General features: G+C 33.6%; 1 protein-coding gene across 19 annotated transcripts in view; it reads left to right on the top strand.

Annotated features, from left to right (window-relative positions):
- The window catches only part of TANK (TRAF family member associated NFKB activator), a 98,863-nt gene that overhangs the window by 62,620 nt on the left and 19,013 nt on the right, over positions 1–17,230 (top strand). For 9 of the 19 annotated variants that reach the window (XM_058300767.2, XM_058300773.2, XM_058300774.1 and 6 more), the window contains 2 exons: positions 4,554–4,686; positions 5,738–5,856. In XM_058300767.2, coding sequence (XP_058156750.1) covers positions 4,554–4,686; positions 5,738–5,856 — 252 coding nt within the window. The remainder of the gene's footprint in view (positions 1–4,553; positions 4,687–5,737; positions 5,857–17,230) is intronic. The other 10 variants (XM_071216370.1, XM_058300783.2, XM_058300782.2 and 7 more) reach the window with 2 other exon arrangements.

Below are 17,230 nucleotides of genomic sequence, written 5' to 3'. Positions count from 1 at the left end.
TACTTTTGTAATTTTTTTTAACAGCCATTAATTCTTCTTAAATCACTTCTGTGTTCTTTTTGTCTCTTTGTAAACTTTGAAAAACAAGCATTTTTTTGCTCGACGTTTTTGATTCTGTGGCAATACCACACTGATTCCTCAAAGAGAAACTTCTGAGTCCTAGCTTGCAATGGTGTAGAAGAAAGACTGAACGAACTGACTTAGAATTATGGAGTGGTTGCGTGATAATCTGATGATTTGCCTGTGATTAGTGGTAATCAGAACCATTTGTTGATAGATATATGCACAGCATGTATGGTTATAGATATTATGTAGATGCCTTGCTCAATATTAAAGGAAAGGAACTAACATTTGCAAAGGGCTTATTGTGTGCCAGATATTATATATATGCTCTCTCCTTTAATCCTTTAGGTAAATATTACTTTCATTACAAAGGGAAAAAACCAAGGCTCAGATTGGCTATGTAAATTATCAGAACCAAATGCAAGATTGTAAAAGAAAAATAGTTTGTCACCGTTTACCACTTGGCATGCAGAGAAATTGGTAGCAGTACTGTCACTCAATAGTAGATAGTTAGATTCATAATCTGATCTTTCAAACCCATCTTGGGGGGTGAGAGGGAGAAACATTGTAACCCAGTGGGCAGAAAGTGATTGAAGAATGAGTTATACGTAACTCTGAGTTGCTAATCCTATATGATCTCATACTTTTTTCCCTTAAAATTGAAGTCAGTGCTTAGCTTACCAATGTTGAGATGACACAGTTAGTTCGTGTTTAAAGTGCTATGTAATGGGATAATTAATAATTATCTTCCTTTGTGAACTGTGGAGCTCCCTATTGAGAGCATTCATGGTAGCCAAGCAAATCTTTCCATAAAGCTTTCATTTTCCTTGCTAATTTTGGAATAGTTTGAAGGGTTTTTAAATTGAGACTATTTCTTGACTTTTTAAAATATATTCACCATTTATTAAATTCCTTTTCTTATGACACCTGAAGGAAAGCAATGTTATCTTTCAGAATAGTTCTTGATAAAAAAAAAAAAAAAAGAATAGTTCTTGAGGATGAGAAGAGATAATGTTTGACCTATTCTGAGTATTATAGACAATTTAAGGACAATCGAAGAACTTTTTTTTTCTGAAGTAGGAAATAAGGCATTGTGCCTTGGAAAATATGAAAAAGTGAGAATTTACAGTGTTAGCAATAGGGAAAAAAATCAGTCTATATAATTTTATTTAAATACTTATGAAACTCATGAAAACTTAAGCAGCTGTGTGTTCAAAATTATCGGGAATATGCCACCTTTGTTTTGAAGATAAAGGATTGAAATTTTGCCTTGAATAAGTAAGCAATTATTAACAAGATTTTTGCCTTATTTATGATAGTTGAGAGTATGTATGGACAACCACTTTTAATAAATTTGATATGTATCCTATATTTGATCACCATTGTATTAAGTTCTGCTTTTGAACACTAAGAATAAGAATACAAAGTACATTATTATGGCACAAATGTCTAAGTACCTGTTTACCTCATTAGATGCTGGTAGACCACTTGTTTTGCTAGTCATTGGAATTGGAAGGAGTGTCAAATACACAGAAGCCAGAGTCATCTCTGCCAGATGGTGTTTGATACAGATGGATGGTTAGTTGTCATGCAGATCTCCTAGTTGGTAACTTGTTGCTGCCATCTGACTCAAAGAATCATTCACACACACTGGCTGTCAAAAGCATCTTTTCTTCTGTCTGTTTTAGCTGTCATGTCTGTGCTCTGTACAGAAGTGTTGACAAGACATTGCTGTTGTACATTTTCAATTTAGTTGTTACGGATTTTTCTGTTTCCTGGGGTCTTTGGTAGTCCTGGGATGTACTTTGTAACTGTATTATTTTTTAAAAAATACTATAAGAGTATAACCATTATCTGACTTTTTAATAGGACTTTTCAGATTGTCAGTTTATTCAAATCTGCTAAATGGACAGAAGCATTTAATAAAAAGGGGGAAAAATTTTTTTGTTTCATTGAGTTTCCAAACTTTATAAATAAACTGAATTTTCAATTTGATGTAATACCCTTCTCTCGAACTTTCCCTCTCATAGCCTTGTGGTCAAAATCTTTACATCTTCTAAATATGTATTTTTTCTTCTCAAATTGTTACCTTTTTTTCTGACAACATAAGCTTCCTTTTTTCTCCCCAAAAAATCTTCAGACTTTACTTGTCCTTTATATCCATTTTCTCAAACTTAATTTCGCTTTATCTGATGCACCTACTCACTTTGTCTTCTTTTCACAAATAGGAATATAATAAGCAAAGCCATTTCTCTGTTCCTTCAGATGACTTCTGAAGGCTTATCTATTTCCCTGACATTTATTTAACAACTTTATTTATTTATTTATTTGACTACAATTTAGTGAGCATCTCAGTATGTACCAGGCACTCAGCTATACTCTGGAGACACAAGGAAAATATAGTTTCTGACCTTGAAGGATTCATAGTCCAGAGGGAAATCAAACAAACATGTAGACAATTAGACTAGAATACTATAATTGCTATAATGTAGGTATGTAGTAAGTGCAATAGAAGAACATGAACCATTGCTATTGTTTCCCCTGCTGTACTTTATCTCTTTTTAAAATTGCTACAGAATTTGCTTGAGCTTTATAATAATACTTTTAAAAATAGTCAAATATTTCAACTTGAAATAGCCATGGAACTGTTGATTTTCCCAGTATTATTCATTTATTCAGTATTATTCATTTATTATAATATGTTGTTTGCAGATGTGCTAAAAAGTATGTGTTTAAACCAGGGACTAGAAGATGAAAATTAACTGGTAGAAGCTTTCTGAGATAGTTCCAAATTTAATATATTGTCATTTGACGTAGAGAATGGGCTGAGGCTTTAATAGCATTCATTCTGGGCCTATCTTCAATTTGCTAAGTTTTTTTTAATACTGTTTACTTAATTCCTGGACAATAGAAGTATGTACCTATCAAAATATAGTGAAAGAATGGTTAGCTATTAGTTGTTGTTTACAAAAAGCTCTAAGTTCTTTGGAGAAGGTTCACAATACTCAGAAATAGAGAAATGTTTGCTGATTCCTTAGCACTGGTGACATTTTATAGCCTAGGTAAATTTAAGGTATTAAGAATTTACTGTCGACATTTGGATCCTTCTTTCAGTCATCATACCAGCTCTATGGGTTTGGGTTTGAATTTATGTAAGAATAAGATTTCTTGCCTGGGAAGGCTGGCCCTGGACTAAACGTTGATATCTAAGATTCAGTTCTGAGTCTCATATTCCAGGACATATTTGTCCTGATGGACTTGAAATTCATTCTTACATTAATAAATAATAAAATTTGCTTGGATTCTTTATTGCCTTTAATATTTTTTTCAGTAAGCATGTATATTTAAGTTCTTGTGCAAAGTTCTACGGGGAATACCATGTTATCTAAGACTGCCCTCAGCTAACATATAAAGATGACACACCATTTGGGTTGCTTATCTACTCAGTCATTCATGTTTAAATTATATTACTTATAAAATGTCACCTTTTATTTGGGAAAAAAGGATATTTTGTTAAGCTCATTTATTTGAAGGAATCTAAGAGAACCTGCTTAATTTATAAAAGAATTTAGGTATATTGGTCTGAAAATATTAGTGCTTCACTAATTTTAAACTTTAACATGCAATTCAAAATCAGACATTTACTACCTACTGAAAGACATTGCAAGATTATTAGGACTCCTTTCCATATTTCAAAGAATTTACAATCTAGTCCTTTATTAATTTGTTCCTCCAGTGATAGAAATTGATAAATTATTATTTTTTGTTGACTTAACACTGTATATTAATTTGGTGATTGTAGTACAACATTTTCAAACTTGCTTGACAATTTACAATGTCTTTATTTCCTAATGCACTGATGTCTTTTTTCAATGCTTAATTCTCATATCCATTGAAATAAAATGGCAAGATGAATGAATTAAAAATATAGGAGAAATTATGGTAATATATACACTAAAGATTAGCAATGGTGGTCTCTTGACTTCTTAAAATTTAATTTTAGAAGTTTCTAGTCAATATAATTTTATAGTTTTTTTGTCCCTTTCATTTTTATATTGTTTTAATTGTACCTACTTCATTTGGTCTTTTTGTACCCTAAAAATAAATTCATTTATGGGTTTATTTAAAAGATGTCAGGCCTTAGTTTTGTTTTATATTAGTGGTTTTCATAAAATATCTTAATTTTATCATTCATGCTTCTCATTTGTTCCCATAAAGGATTAAATTATACATTAAAAAATTTTTTATCCTAACTGAAGGAACAGGAAACCATATATCAAACTCTTCACTGAAATTTCAATTAAAATAATTTTTTAAAATTTTGGAGTTGCTGTGTTTTAAACTCCCAGTGTTTGTAATGATAACAAACACATTCCTAGAGCCACTTTCTAACTCAAATGCTTAATAATTGGAAATTGGCAATATGGGCAACCCATATCTAATTATTAATGGAGCGTAAATGTGTATATGTGTCTTTCGGTAAATACCAGGATAACTGGTTTATATGTCAGCAGACTGAGAACTATGAGCAGAGAATACGTGAGCAACAGGAACAGCTGTCGCTTCAACAAACTATTATTGACAAGCTAAAATCACAGTTACTTCTTGTGAATTCCAGTCAAGGTATGTTCATGATAATTTTTTTATGTACTTCTTAAACTCCTTGAAGAAAAGTAGAAGTCAAGTTTTTCTGTTTAATTCCTCCATTATTTATCATTAGTTCTGATATTTTAATAATGCTGTATAGTTGCATATACATTTAAGAAATGAATACTTCTATGATATGGGAAATGGGCATTCACATATTCTATGTGATGGAATTCTTGAGTTGATAAAACTTCCTATATGGCAGTTTGCCAGTAATGCCCATGTCTTTTGAACCAAAGATTCAAATCCTAAGAATTTATCAGAATATATAAGAAAAATTTTGTGAAGTAGTCAGAGATATATGCAAAGATGCACATCACAGTTTATTTTTAATAATGAAAAATTAGAAACAAATGTCTAACAGTTAAAATACAGTTATTCATATAATGAAAACCTATGTGACCAAAAAATGATAATTGTTCATTTTAATTTGCTAACATGAAAATATGGTCTTGATATATAGCAAAATGAGCAAAGAAGGAGACAAAAATTAATTTAATGTTATTTTATTTCTACACACAAAAATTTCTTGTGAGAGTTTATATTTAAAGGAAAAGAAAACTCTGATGGAATATAAAACATGTTAACAGGAGTAATTCACACCGATGGTAAAAATTGTGGGTAGCTTTTATTTTTTATTCTTTTTTGGCACGTCTGCCTTTCTAATTTTCCTACAATAACCATAGAGTCATTGTGTAAATATTTTAAATAAGAAATGCATACCTGAAAATGACTGATGGAAAGGTTTAATTTTCGTTGACAGTAAGATGCACAGAGTATACTCTATTTTTCTAAATTGTACATACTTTGAGAGAGTGGGGGTTTTGTGTGTTTTAATAGGCATGAAAAAATATATAAATGGGCAACTTGTTAAAATAACTGTTACCTAAAAAAATTTTTTTAACTCATGATTTAAAAACCCTTATTCTTTAAAATTATGGTGTTTGGTTTGTATTCTTTTCATTTTTTTCAGCTGGTACCTAAAACAGAGGTTTCTTACTGATGCCCAAGAGGTTTTGTTTTGCAGATAAGTGTTATGGCTATGTTCCCCTGCTTGAAGACAGTGAATCAAGGAAGAATGATTTGACTCTTGATCAGCTGCATGATAACGTGAAATCAGGAATACCAAAAGAAAAACAATTTAAGGTAGGTTGCACTGCCGGGTTATCACTAAACAAAATAAGAAATGAAAATCAGATTCCATGTACTTCCTGAATTATGTACTTATTATTCTATCACAATTTGAGTGGGCAGCAAGGAAGGGGGCACAGAGAAAGTGGGCAAGGTTCTTTGAACCCTTATTTTGCTCCTCTTCAACATTCAAATGCTGATAAATAACACAGCTTGCCCATTTTATTTTCCTAAGGTGGGTCTACTACTGGAATTCTCTCTCTATATATGACTGTATGACTTACATGTTCCTTTTAAATAGAAGCACTATTTCTAAGTGAAATAAAGGCTTAGGTTTCATATTTCCTAGTGTTCTCTTTGCTATACCACAAGCACATAACTAAAATAAAACATTAAACTAAGGTAGGTAGTAATAAAGACTTAGATGACCCTAGAATAGAAAATGGTATTCTAGTGGGTTTTTTTTTTAATTGCCTGTGCTTAGTAAAACAAAATTCATCTAACTAGCTTAAGCAGAAGTCTACATTGAGGGAGTATAAAAAGGAATATTCCATACCTGCAAAGAAACATAAACAAGGATGTTCACGCTACATTGGTCTGAAAAAACCTAAATATCTATGGGTAGCAGATTGTTACATCTTTATAATGAAACGCTTTACAGCTATTACAATAAACTAAATATTTATATATCAGTATATAGAGGTCTCAAAAATAATGAGAATAAAATGGAAATTACAGAATTACAAAATGGGCATGATTTATGTAAATATTTAAAACATACAGAACATTCAGCTTTAATGTTATAAAGATATAATACGTAGTAAAAATATAAAAACATGGGCAGGAAGGGAATACACCTTTGGAAAAATGATCACCTCTAGACCTTAAGAGTCGGGGAGGGAGAAGACTGATATCTGGGAGAGGAATAAAAGATACTTCAGTTTTATCTCTAACTTTTATTTCTTTAAAGAAAACAAGATTTATAACAAATATAGCAAAGTATTAGCACATTAGATCAGGGTGGTGATGGGTAAGTTTAAAAAGAAATTTTAAAAATGAGATGAGTGGAGTTTTAGTGGGATGATGCATCTTTTGAATAAAATTAAATCTTCTAACAAATAAGGGCACTTAACAAGATGAATTAAGGCAAGAGTGCTGTAGATTTTAGCTTTGCTTATCAGGGAAAATAGTTCAGGAATGCTTTAGAGAAACACTGATTCCATAATTAAGACTATCTTACATTTCTATATTAAGAAATTATTATTTAACATAGACTCTAACAAATCCAATTTTGAGATTTTTATCAATAAAAAATTTAAATGAAATATTATCTATAGTATCCCCGTAATTTTTTTCATTCAAAATCATTTTTAAAATTTGAATCATTAGTTCTCCGCCCATACTCAATCTCCCCACCCAAACTCAATTTCCATTCATCTATATATAAACCTATAAACTGACAAACCATAGTACTAGAATATGTTCAGGTTTATTTTGCAAGATGAAATTCAGTAACAGTGGTCTTACTTTTTGTAATACAACTTTGTGCTTGGCCATATTATACTATATGACAAAAATCATTGAACTATAAGATGCTGGCTTATAAACTTAGTGCTTCAGTAAATAATATTTACAGTCTGTTTTCCTATATCAAGGATTTCAAAATGCCATTATTTGCCATTATTTATTTTTTTTTAAGGAGGTACTGGGGATTGAACACGGGAGCTCAACTATCGAGCTACATCCACACCCCATTAATTTTTTTTAACAAATCAACTTTATTGATACATACTAATAAAGCATAAAACCATCCAAAGTATACAATCAGTGGTATTCTGTGTAATTACATATTTGTGCATTCATCACTTCAGTCAGCCTTAGAGCACTTTCATTATTCCAATAATAATAATAAAAAATAATAAAACTCTTCACCTCTCAATCTCTCTTTGCTTCTCCTGCCATACATAACTGCTATTCTTTTTCCTTCTCTCTAATGTATTTGTGTTTGTATTTTGTAAAAACAGTCTTATATATGCAATATCATCACCCATATTCATGTTTTACACGTAGTTTTACTATCTTGTACAATCCCATGTTTCAATATTTAGCTTACCTTAGAGTAACATGCATGACCTTAAACTTGCCTTTTCAACCATGTCATACCCATGTACTAGTTCTGCTAGTTACAAACACCATGATATGCTTTTACCATTTCTATTCATTTCCAAGATTTACAAACAACCTTTTTATCAATTCTGCACACAACCCTCAGCTTTCCCTTCTCTACCCTCCTTCTATTTTCTGATAACCTGTATTCTTTTATTAACTTAATGAGTTTACATAATATATTTAGTTCATAATACCTAGTCATACAGTATTTGTCCTTTTGTGTCTGGCTTGCTTCACTCAACATAACGTCCTTCATGTTTATCCATGGCGTCATATGCGTCACGACTTCATTTCTTCCTACGGCTACATAATATTTCATCATGCGTATACACCACAATTTGTTTATCTGTTCATCAGTTGATGGGCATCAAGATTGTTTCCACCTTTTGGCAGTCCTGAATAATGCCACCATGGACATCATATTTACCATTAATCTTTAAGCAAAATTCTTATATTTATCTCAGTTATAACTAATATGTTTTAAGATAATAGAATATCTCCATTTCAAAATATATAGAAGGTATTTTTGAAAATACCATTCTTGGTTAGAACAAAAGGCTCTAAAATACAAATTTAGTTTTTTAAATATTTGAGTAATTTGTGGTTATTAATGAAAGTTTTAGGCTTTAATTTTTAGTTTTCAAATGGAGAACTTCACATATCTTTTTTTAAATTACATTTGTTTTATTTTTATAAGTCTTTTATTTTATCTATAAAATCTGGTTACCTGGGCTGAAGTTATGTGCAAGTATCAGAAATTATGTCAGAGATAGCTTATTTCCAAAGAATTAATAGTGCTGCATCAATTGTACCTAAATTGGTGGACAGGCGGTACAAGAAAAAAAAATAAAGCTCTGAATAAGAGATTAAATTCAGCCAGTTATCACAATTATCTTAATAGGTCAAAGGTTTATGTGATACATGCATTTTAGTACTTCAAATGATTTATCAGCTCAATCTTTTCTATACTGGAACCATTTAATAAAAATCAAAATTAACTTCTTGCATTTCTTCTTTCTGTTCTTCCTATAAATATCTCTAGCCAATGTGCTATTAAGCAATGTATAATAGATTCAGGAGAAGAAGAAATATATTCTAAAAGAATATATATATTAGATTTATTGCATATTTGAGAGCTGGCTATATATTCAATATAAAAGATTAATCATGACATGGCAGCTAACTTCACTCAAAACAAGTGATCTGAGAGAGAGAGTGAGGAGGAAGTCACAGTGCTTTTTTATGATGTAGTCTCTCAACTTACACACCTTCACTTCCACTTTATTCTGTCCATTCGCTGTCAAAGATTTTGTAGACATATTTTAAAATGTCTGTACAGGGCACTCACAAGCATTATGGATTGTTGATGATGTGCAGAAGATGGTACCAAAGATCAAAAGTATGCATGGTGGTGGTATTTAATTTACTGTGTGATAAGTATTGATGAAAAATTAAAGGAACTTGATGTGAATTCAGTGGATCCTATCACTATTAATCACAGAAGAAAGAAATGTCGTAGCCTGACATATTAAGGACAATTTCAGAAATTCAAATATTAATATAAACTTTCCAGAGGAGAATAATAGTTGAGCAGTGCTTTAAGGAGCCAAGAAACTTGTATGTTATTGCTAATTATTTTTTATAGCTCATTTAAAAAATTGAAAATATATGTATTTAGGAAATCCAATTACACAACAATGTACACTCTTACTCTTAGAGTCTTGATTTAATAGTCAAAGTAGACATAATTGAATGTTGCTAAGTTAATTCAGATTCTAGGGTCTGAGATACTAAGTAAATATAGTGTGAGTTTATCTGAATTCTTAAGTGTTTAAATAGAGATTATGTGTTCAAGTGTCTAAATAACTGGTTTTTTGCTTCATTTCTGATTTTCTCTATATATTCCTAATTCCTTATATAACTTTGTCTTTCCATTGGAGTTTTATGCTTTAAGCAAAAGCTCAAAAATACAAATAGAATTGTTAGTGAAAGATGCCAATTAGACATTTTGCAAATTTCTAATGTAACTATCACTGTGATTAGCTCAGCTTTGAGAAGTAGAAAATGTTTTATAGGTTTAGAATAGTAAAACAGTGATATTGCTGTGGAACTGCCATTAGAGCTAACATAAAGGAAATAAGATGTGCTGTACCTGGCAATTGCAAGTAAATATAGAAGCTCTGACATGTTTGAAGAAAGCTGATGTCTAAAAATTGACTTGTCAATCACTTAAAAAAGAAGTATTTACCCAGCTTTACTAGTCATTGACAGGAATACCAAAAAAAGCGGTGGTGGGGATTCATCCCCTTTAAGAAACTGAAGTTTGGTTGGGAAGACAAAGAATTGAAAATCCAAAGCAGTGACCAAGCATTATAAGACACCTGAAGTTCTGATTCTCTGACAGAAAAAAAAAGTCCTAATTATAATTTTTGGCACAGATAAAATATATAGGACCTTCATTTAAAATTTTAAAATTCCAAGCCAGCTGAAGGTGAACTTGACCAGGGGGGTCAAGTTTAAGTTGGAAAAATAAAACAAATGTATACTTGTCTGTATTTTGCTTACATGTGTAGATATGTAAACTTAAAATTTTTGTGTTTTTTAAACTTTATTTTGTACATTTAATAATTTAAAGTATAAACAATAATTATAAAATAAAAAGAAAATACAGTTGAATAAAAAGACTTTGATGAAAAATAAATTCTAGACAAAAACAAAATTAGAATGGGTCATTTTAGAGAGTACTATATAAACTAAAGGCTAAAACAATGAAATTTGATTGAGCAATTTCATTTACTGTAACTTTTTTAAAATGACATAATTGTAGTCTCAATGGAGAGAACACTCCCTATACCCTTGTTACTTTATTCAATAGACAGTCCTTCAGTAAAGGCATATACCCATGGTGTTTTCCTCCAGTTTCTATAGTGTCAGCAGGCAGTGTTTGAACTTTAACGCTCTAGTTCTTTCTGTCTTCCTTATAAAATCTTACCTTCACAATTCTAGGTCTTGATCTTGTGGGATCTCTGTAGTAGATTATATTACATACCCCGGATAAAAACATGTCTTTAATCTAAATCCATTCCCGTTTGTATGAGACCATTGTAAATAGGACCTTTTAAAGATGTTCCTTTTAATTAAGATGTGGCCAGCTGAATCAGAATGGGTCTTAATCATATTACTGGAGGCCTTATAAAGAAGGCCTCAGAGAAAAAGCAAGAAGCAAGAAGGGAAATGAAGAGAAAGGAGAAGATGCTACTCTGTGCACTGCCATGTGACAGAAAAACCAAGGACCAGGGATCACAGGCAGCCAGCCCCAGAATCTCCGGTGTTCAGGGAGAAAGCATCACATTGCTGAAACCTTGATTTTGGGCTTTTTCTAGCCTCAAAACCATGAGCCAATAAATTCCCATTGTTTAAGCCAACCCATTCTATGGTATTCATTGTAGCAGCTGAGAAACCAAAACAGCCTCCAGCTAAGTTTTGGGCCCCCATTGTTCCTCTCACACTCTGGATACTTTTTCTATTGCAAGTCTCTTAAAACTAATGGACAAAGGGTATGGGGAAAGGCAGGAAGAGATGAGAGGTGGAGGCGTCTTCGGGACATGGAGCTGCCCTGGATGGTGCTTCAGAGGTAATCACCGGACATTGTAAATCCTCACAGGGCCTACATGATGGAATAGAGGAGAGTATGGGCCATGATGTGAACCAATGTATATGAGGTGCAGAGGTGCCCAAAGATGTACTTACCAAATCCAATGGATGTGTCATGATGATGGGAACGAGTGTTGTTGGGGGGGGGGGAGAGGGGGGGTGGGGGGGGTGGGGTTGAATGGGACCTCACATATATATTTTTAATGTAATATTATTACAAAGTCAATAAAAAATTAAAAAATTAAAAAAAAAAAAAAAAAACTATATTTGTTTAAATTGCTACACAGTGTCCAGGTATATGGTTTTAAATACATTGTAAAAGCTTTAAGAGAGGAACTTGCCATAAATATTTAACTGGTTATGTTCATTATGCAACTTTTTAAACATTTCCCCTGTGTTCTTTTAATGCTTGATTCTTTCTTTACATCATCCCTTATGATGATTGTGCCCGCTGTACAAGGGCACATGCCAGTCTTGGTCAGGTCTTACAGAGGACTAGCATCTCATAGAATCCTTGCCTTCTCAGTCACAATACATGCCCCATTCCCCCTGGTTTTGTTATTAGAGAATGATATAAATATACCCTTTTTATATATAATACTCCTTTATTCCTCCTCTTTGAAGATTAGTCTTTGTTTATATACTTTCTGTTAAAATAATAATTAGAAGAAAAAAATTGTCTTCAACCAGTTCATTGAAGTTCAGAGTTCTTTTCCAAAGTTTTATAATAAAGATCTCCCAAACTCTAAGAAAAAAAAATTGATATTCAAAGGATTTTATGTTTACATTGAAATTTTTATTATAGAAATTGTGTTTCTAAATCTGAATTATTAATTCATCCTCTTTCCTGCTCTGGGTCTGTGTTTTTTTAATTTAGTATATCATTTGGGGATTTTTGCCTTGTTGTAATACTGGAAATAGTTTTTGAGGAGAAGAAAATGAGAAGTGACATACCACTTTTTAAATTCTCTTCCCTTTTTCTTCCCTAACTTCTAAGCAAATATGAACATCTCTAACATGGCCTTCTTCCCCTTATTTTCTCCTGTTATTCCCTTTCTCATATTCTCCTTTTTCTTTTTTTTCAGTATCTTTTTGTTTTTCTCCAAAGTCCACAAAATACAATTGCTTATATTCTGTCTAGCCCTGATTTCTCTTGACAAAGGCATGAAAGATTATTCACTACCTCAGTATATTAGGGATAGCTCCTCAAAACAACCTTAATTTTTCTTATTAATGTATTATAATCTATCATTCTAAAAATTTTCAAAATCTGTTTTGAGTATATTTGTTTTTTATCAATGTTATGGAATGCTTCTGCATTTAATCTGTTGTGATGTTTTTTTGGTTGTATTATATGCAGAAAATTCAGCCTCACACAGCTGTGTAGTTTGAAAAAGGAAGAGTGTTTTAACAGCCTTATTAAATAATTGTGGATATTCTTCTGTGATTTTATACCAAAACACAACAAGAGGTAGATTCTTAAATGCTTGACTCCATATGGAATATGAAACTATATCAATGATTTTTTCTGTTACATTAAAAGCCATTGGTCTGTCTTGTACTTTGAGTGTATCTTTTACCTATGCAATATTTTGTAAATTCATACAATAGTCATTTGGAAAATACTGGTTCCAGATCTTCCAACTGTTGACTTACTTTATTGTATAATATTTAAAAATCACATTGGTTTACATCACCACTGATCTCATCAAAAAAAATCATAAGTATTGGGCAGCTCTCAAGCTTACTGTGACAGGTACAAGTTTTCTAAAATTTTCATCTTCATTTGAAAGCTCAAATTTTATCTTTGGCAACAAAAAATCTTGTCAGTTGTTTGCCTTAAAATGACAGACTAACTTCATTTGCTTTTGAGAAAATATTTGAATAATTATAACTTGTGTGTCAGTCATTCTTTCAAGTAAAAATGGCACTCCATTAAAAAAGTGACCAGTTCAGGTTGCAACTCAGTTGCACAAGTGTTTTTCCCAAAACAGCCATTGTACTTTACTTCGTAGTAGAATTCCTTTATCCATACTTCCCATTTTGTCACACACAGAATATTAACGAGAAGTTAACTCAAGAATCAAAATTCAGTAAAATCAGTAATTCTTACTGCTTCGTCAAAGATATTCTTAGGTGAAACTAACATCTTTTTTTTTTTACTGGGTTTGGGGCATTGAAGAATAGAGTGACTACTGCACAATTGAGTGCCATGGCCGTGGTTCATTCTAGGCATCAGCAGTGTTACTCACCATTGTTTTTAAATTATCAGTGCAAATGCCAACACAGTAAAAAAAAAAAGCAAAAAGCCTTTTAAAATTACTATGAAAATTGTTTGACCTCATGGGTATCAGGGTCTGGGATTTAATTTTACCCTTCTGGATTGACCTGGAATTATGTATCCCAGAAAAAACATGTTCTTAATCATAATCTGTCTTGTGGATGTGAACCCATTGTAAATAGGACCTTTTGAGGGCGCTGTTTTTAGTTAAGGTGTGGCAACTGAATCAGGATGGGTCTTAATCTTACTAGTGAAAGCCTTATAGAGAAGGCCAGAGAGTGAAGCCAGGGGGAACAGCCAGAAGCTGAAAGTCAGTGGTACCCAAAAGATAAAGGAAAAGACACTGCCATGTGACAGAAAAGCCAAGGAGCCCCCAAAGATTCCAAGCCAACCAGAATTTACCAACCCCAGGAGGGAGCAAACCTTCTAAGCCTCTGAAACCATGAGGCAATAAATGCCTGTTGTTAATCCAACCCATAGTGTGGTATTTGTTTTAGCAGCTGGGAAACTATAACACCTTCTTACAAGCTAGTAAATTAGCCTGTTACTGTGTCATGCATGATGGAAGAAGATACAAGGCTCCTGGGTCAAAGAAAAAGGACTTTTTCATTCATAGCATAGTAAGCAGCAAGAGCATTATATTTGCCTGGGTTCTTTCTTACCCATTCCACACACACCACCATCCCCCCACCCCCCCCCAGGTTCCACGCTGATGACCTGGATGGACCTAGATAAATGCTTGCACATGCAATGGGTTACTTTAAATGACAGCAACACTGATCTTGGAGCACCCGCCATTTTATAGGAAGCAGTAAGCAAGCCCATAGTCCCCATGGATGACATTAGCTCATCCCTCAAGTTCACTTGCTGCGAACACAACTGAGAAATGTCCCAAGTGAAAAACAGTGAGAGCCTTGCATTCTTGGTATGTGCGGTGCAATTCAGGGCCCATGGTGGCTTCTTCCAACACTGGATGCCCTGAAAGGATCTCAATTCTCCTAAGGATCCTGGACCATATTTTGAGAATCTCTGGTTTAGGTAGACTGTGATTTCCTGTTAGAAAAATCATGTCACCTCTATCTTAGTAATTTATTTTTGTCTTATAGAAAAAATTGTCATGCTTTAAGAATACTGTAGCATCTCCTCAGGAACCCTTATTTATGAATGGAGGTCATATTGATTTAAGTCTAGAGCATACTCTGAATTTTTACTCTAATTTGTCAAACAACAATGTGGTAGCAAGGATCTGCCTGAGGAATTTTCCATAGAACCTTAGACCTGTGAAATGTTGTATACCTTGTAGTCTTTGAAGTATTTTTATTTTTTAAAAATTTTTTTAAAGATTTATTTCTCTCCCCTTCCCCCGCCCCCCCCCCCCCCAGTTGTCTGCTCTCTGAGTCCATTCGCTGTGTGTTTTTCTGTGACCTAGTCTATCCTTATCAGCGGCACCAGGAATCTGTTTCTTTTTGTTGCATCATCTTGTTGTGTCAGCTCTCCGTGTGTGCAGCACCATTCTTGGGCAGGCTGCACTTTCTTTCACGCTGGGTGGCTCTCCTTACAGGGTGCACTCCTTGCACATGGGGCTCCCCTATGCGGGGGACACCCCTGCATGGCATGCATCAGCACTGTGCATGGGCCAGCTCCACATGGGTCAGGGAGGCCCGGGGTTTGAACCGTGGACCTCCCATGTGGTAGGCGGACGCCCTATCCATTGGGCCAAGCTGCTTCCCTGAAGTATTTTTAAAAGGTATATAAGACTGTATTACAGTGTAGCAGTTTGATATGGTTATGAATTCCAAAAATAGATATTGGATTATGTTTGTAATCTGGTCTGTACCTGGGCATGATTGAGTTATGATTAGGGCTTTGATTGGGCCACATCGTTAGGGCATTGAGTCCCCACCCACCAGGGAGTGGGGACTTACAGGATTCACAGATAAAAGGCATGGCAAAGGACAGAGTTGAGAGATTTTGATGCTTAAGTCTTAAGCTGGAGCCCCAGGAAGTAAGCACACAGAGGAAAGAGAAGCAAGCCCCAAGAAGAGAGGACCTGAGCCAAGAGAAGAACACAGAGGAATAGAGATGGCTCCTTAGACATGGCAGAAACTCCCGGGAGAGAGACAGAGCTGTTCACCTGATAGTCTACAGCTGACCTTGTAGAGAAAACAGAGGAGGTGAGCCCAGAGGAACCCAGGAAGCCTGAACCCTCATAGACGTCGGCAGCCACCTTGCTCCAACACATGAAAATAGACTTTGGTGAGGGAAGTAACTTATGCTTTATGGCCTGATATTTGTAAGCTCCTACCACAAATAAATACTCTTTATAAAAACCAACAAATTTCTGGTATTTTGCATCAACACCCCTTTGGCTAACTAATACATATAGGATCTGAAATTCAACAGTAAGAATATCTTAGCTTTGTTTAACCAGAAGATTTCTAGCTGACACTTCCCCACTATTGCATTTTAAAATACTCTTAAGTAGATTTGGAGTCCCCTTTAAGATAATACTTTAAGATAATAAGAATTTGAGGGGCAGGGAATCCACCTAATTTTTAATTCACACCTATGTTATACTCTGAACTTCTCTGATGCCATATTTTTTCCCTGAAAGATTTTTTTCTTTGCTATTGATCATCTTTCCATATACTTGATATTTTTGCTCTACCTGTTGTTATCTCCATCCCTAATCACTCTTCACTATTCAGCAATATTTCATCCAAATAATGCTACAGGTAGTCACTGACTTGTCTGCATTCCTTACAGGTATTACCTGGACAGTATTCCTGCTGGATGGCCAAATGGCCTCAGTAAATCTCACTGCTCCTGATTGAACATTCTCTCCTGCGTCCTCTTTCTCCTTGCTGTGACTCAGGATCCTTATCCCTATCCAGCTCTTGCTTCTCATCTTGTACTAAGGGCAAAGTGATAATTAATTCATAAAGTTAAATTTAAAACTCTTCTCTTGCCTACTTTTTTGATAAATGCCCACTCCTTTGTTATAAAGAAGGTAATCTTGGTACATGTTTTTACCAAGTTCTTTCTTTGCAAAATTAAGAGTTGGTAGCCCTTTGCCCAACCCTCAGTTTTGTTTTGAATTTTATGACTCCAGGAAAGCCTAATCTCAATTTTTTTTCCTTTAGATTTTCTCCTGCCCTAAGATCATGATGCTAAAGAGAGTGACCTTACATTAAAGAAGGAAAAATAGACATTAGAAGTACGCGCAGATTTGAGAAGCTAATTATATTGTGCTTTTAAACTTGATAGTCTATTACCCAAATGAAT

This window comes from Dasypus novemcinctus, chromosome 7, assembly GCF_030445035.2.
Source record: "Dasypus novemcinctus isolate mDasNov1 chromosome 7, mDasNov1.1.hap2, whole genome shotgun sequence".
Classification (NCBI taxonomy): domain Eukaryota; kingdom Metazoa; phylum Chordata; class Mammalia; order Cingulata; family Dasypodidae; genus Dasypus; species Dasypus novemcinctus.
This window is presented reverse-complemented; position numbering and strand designations above follow the sequence as displayed.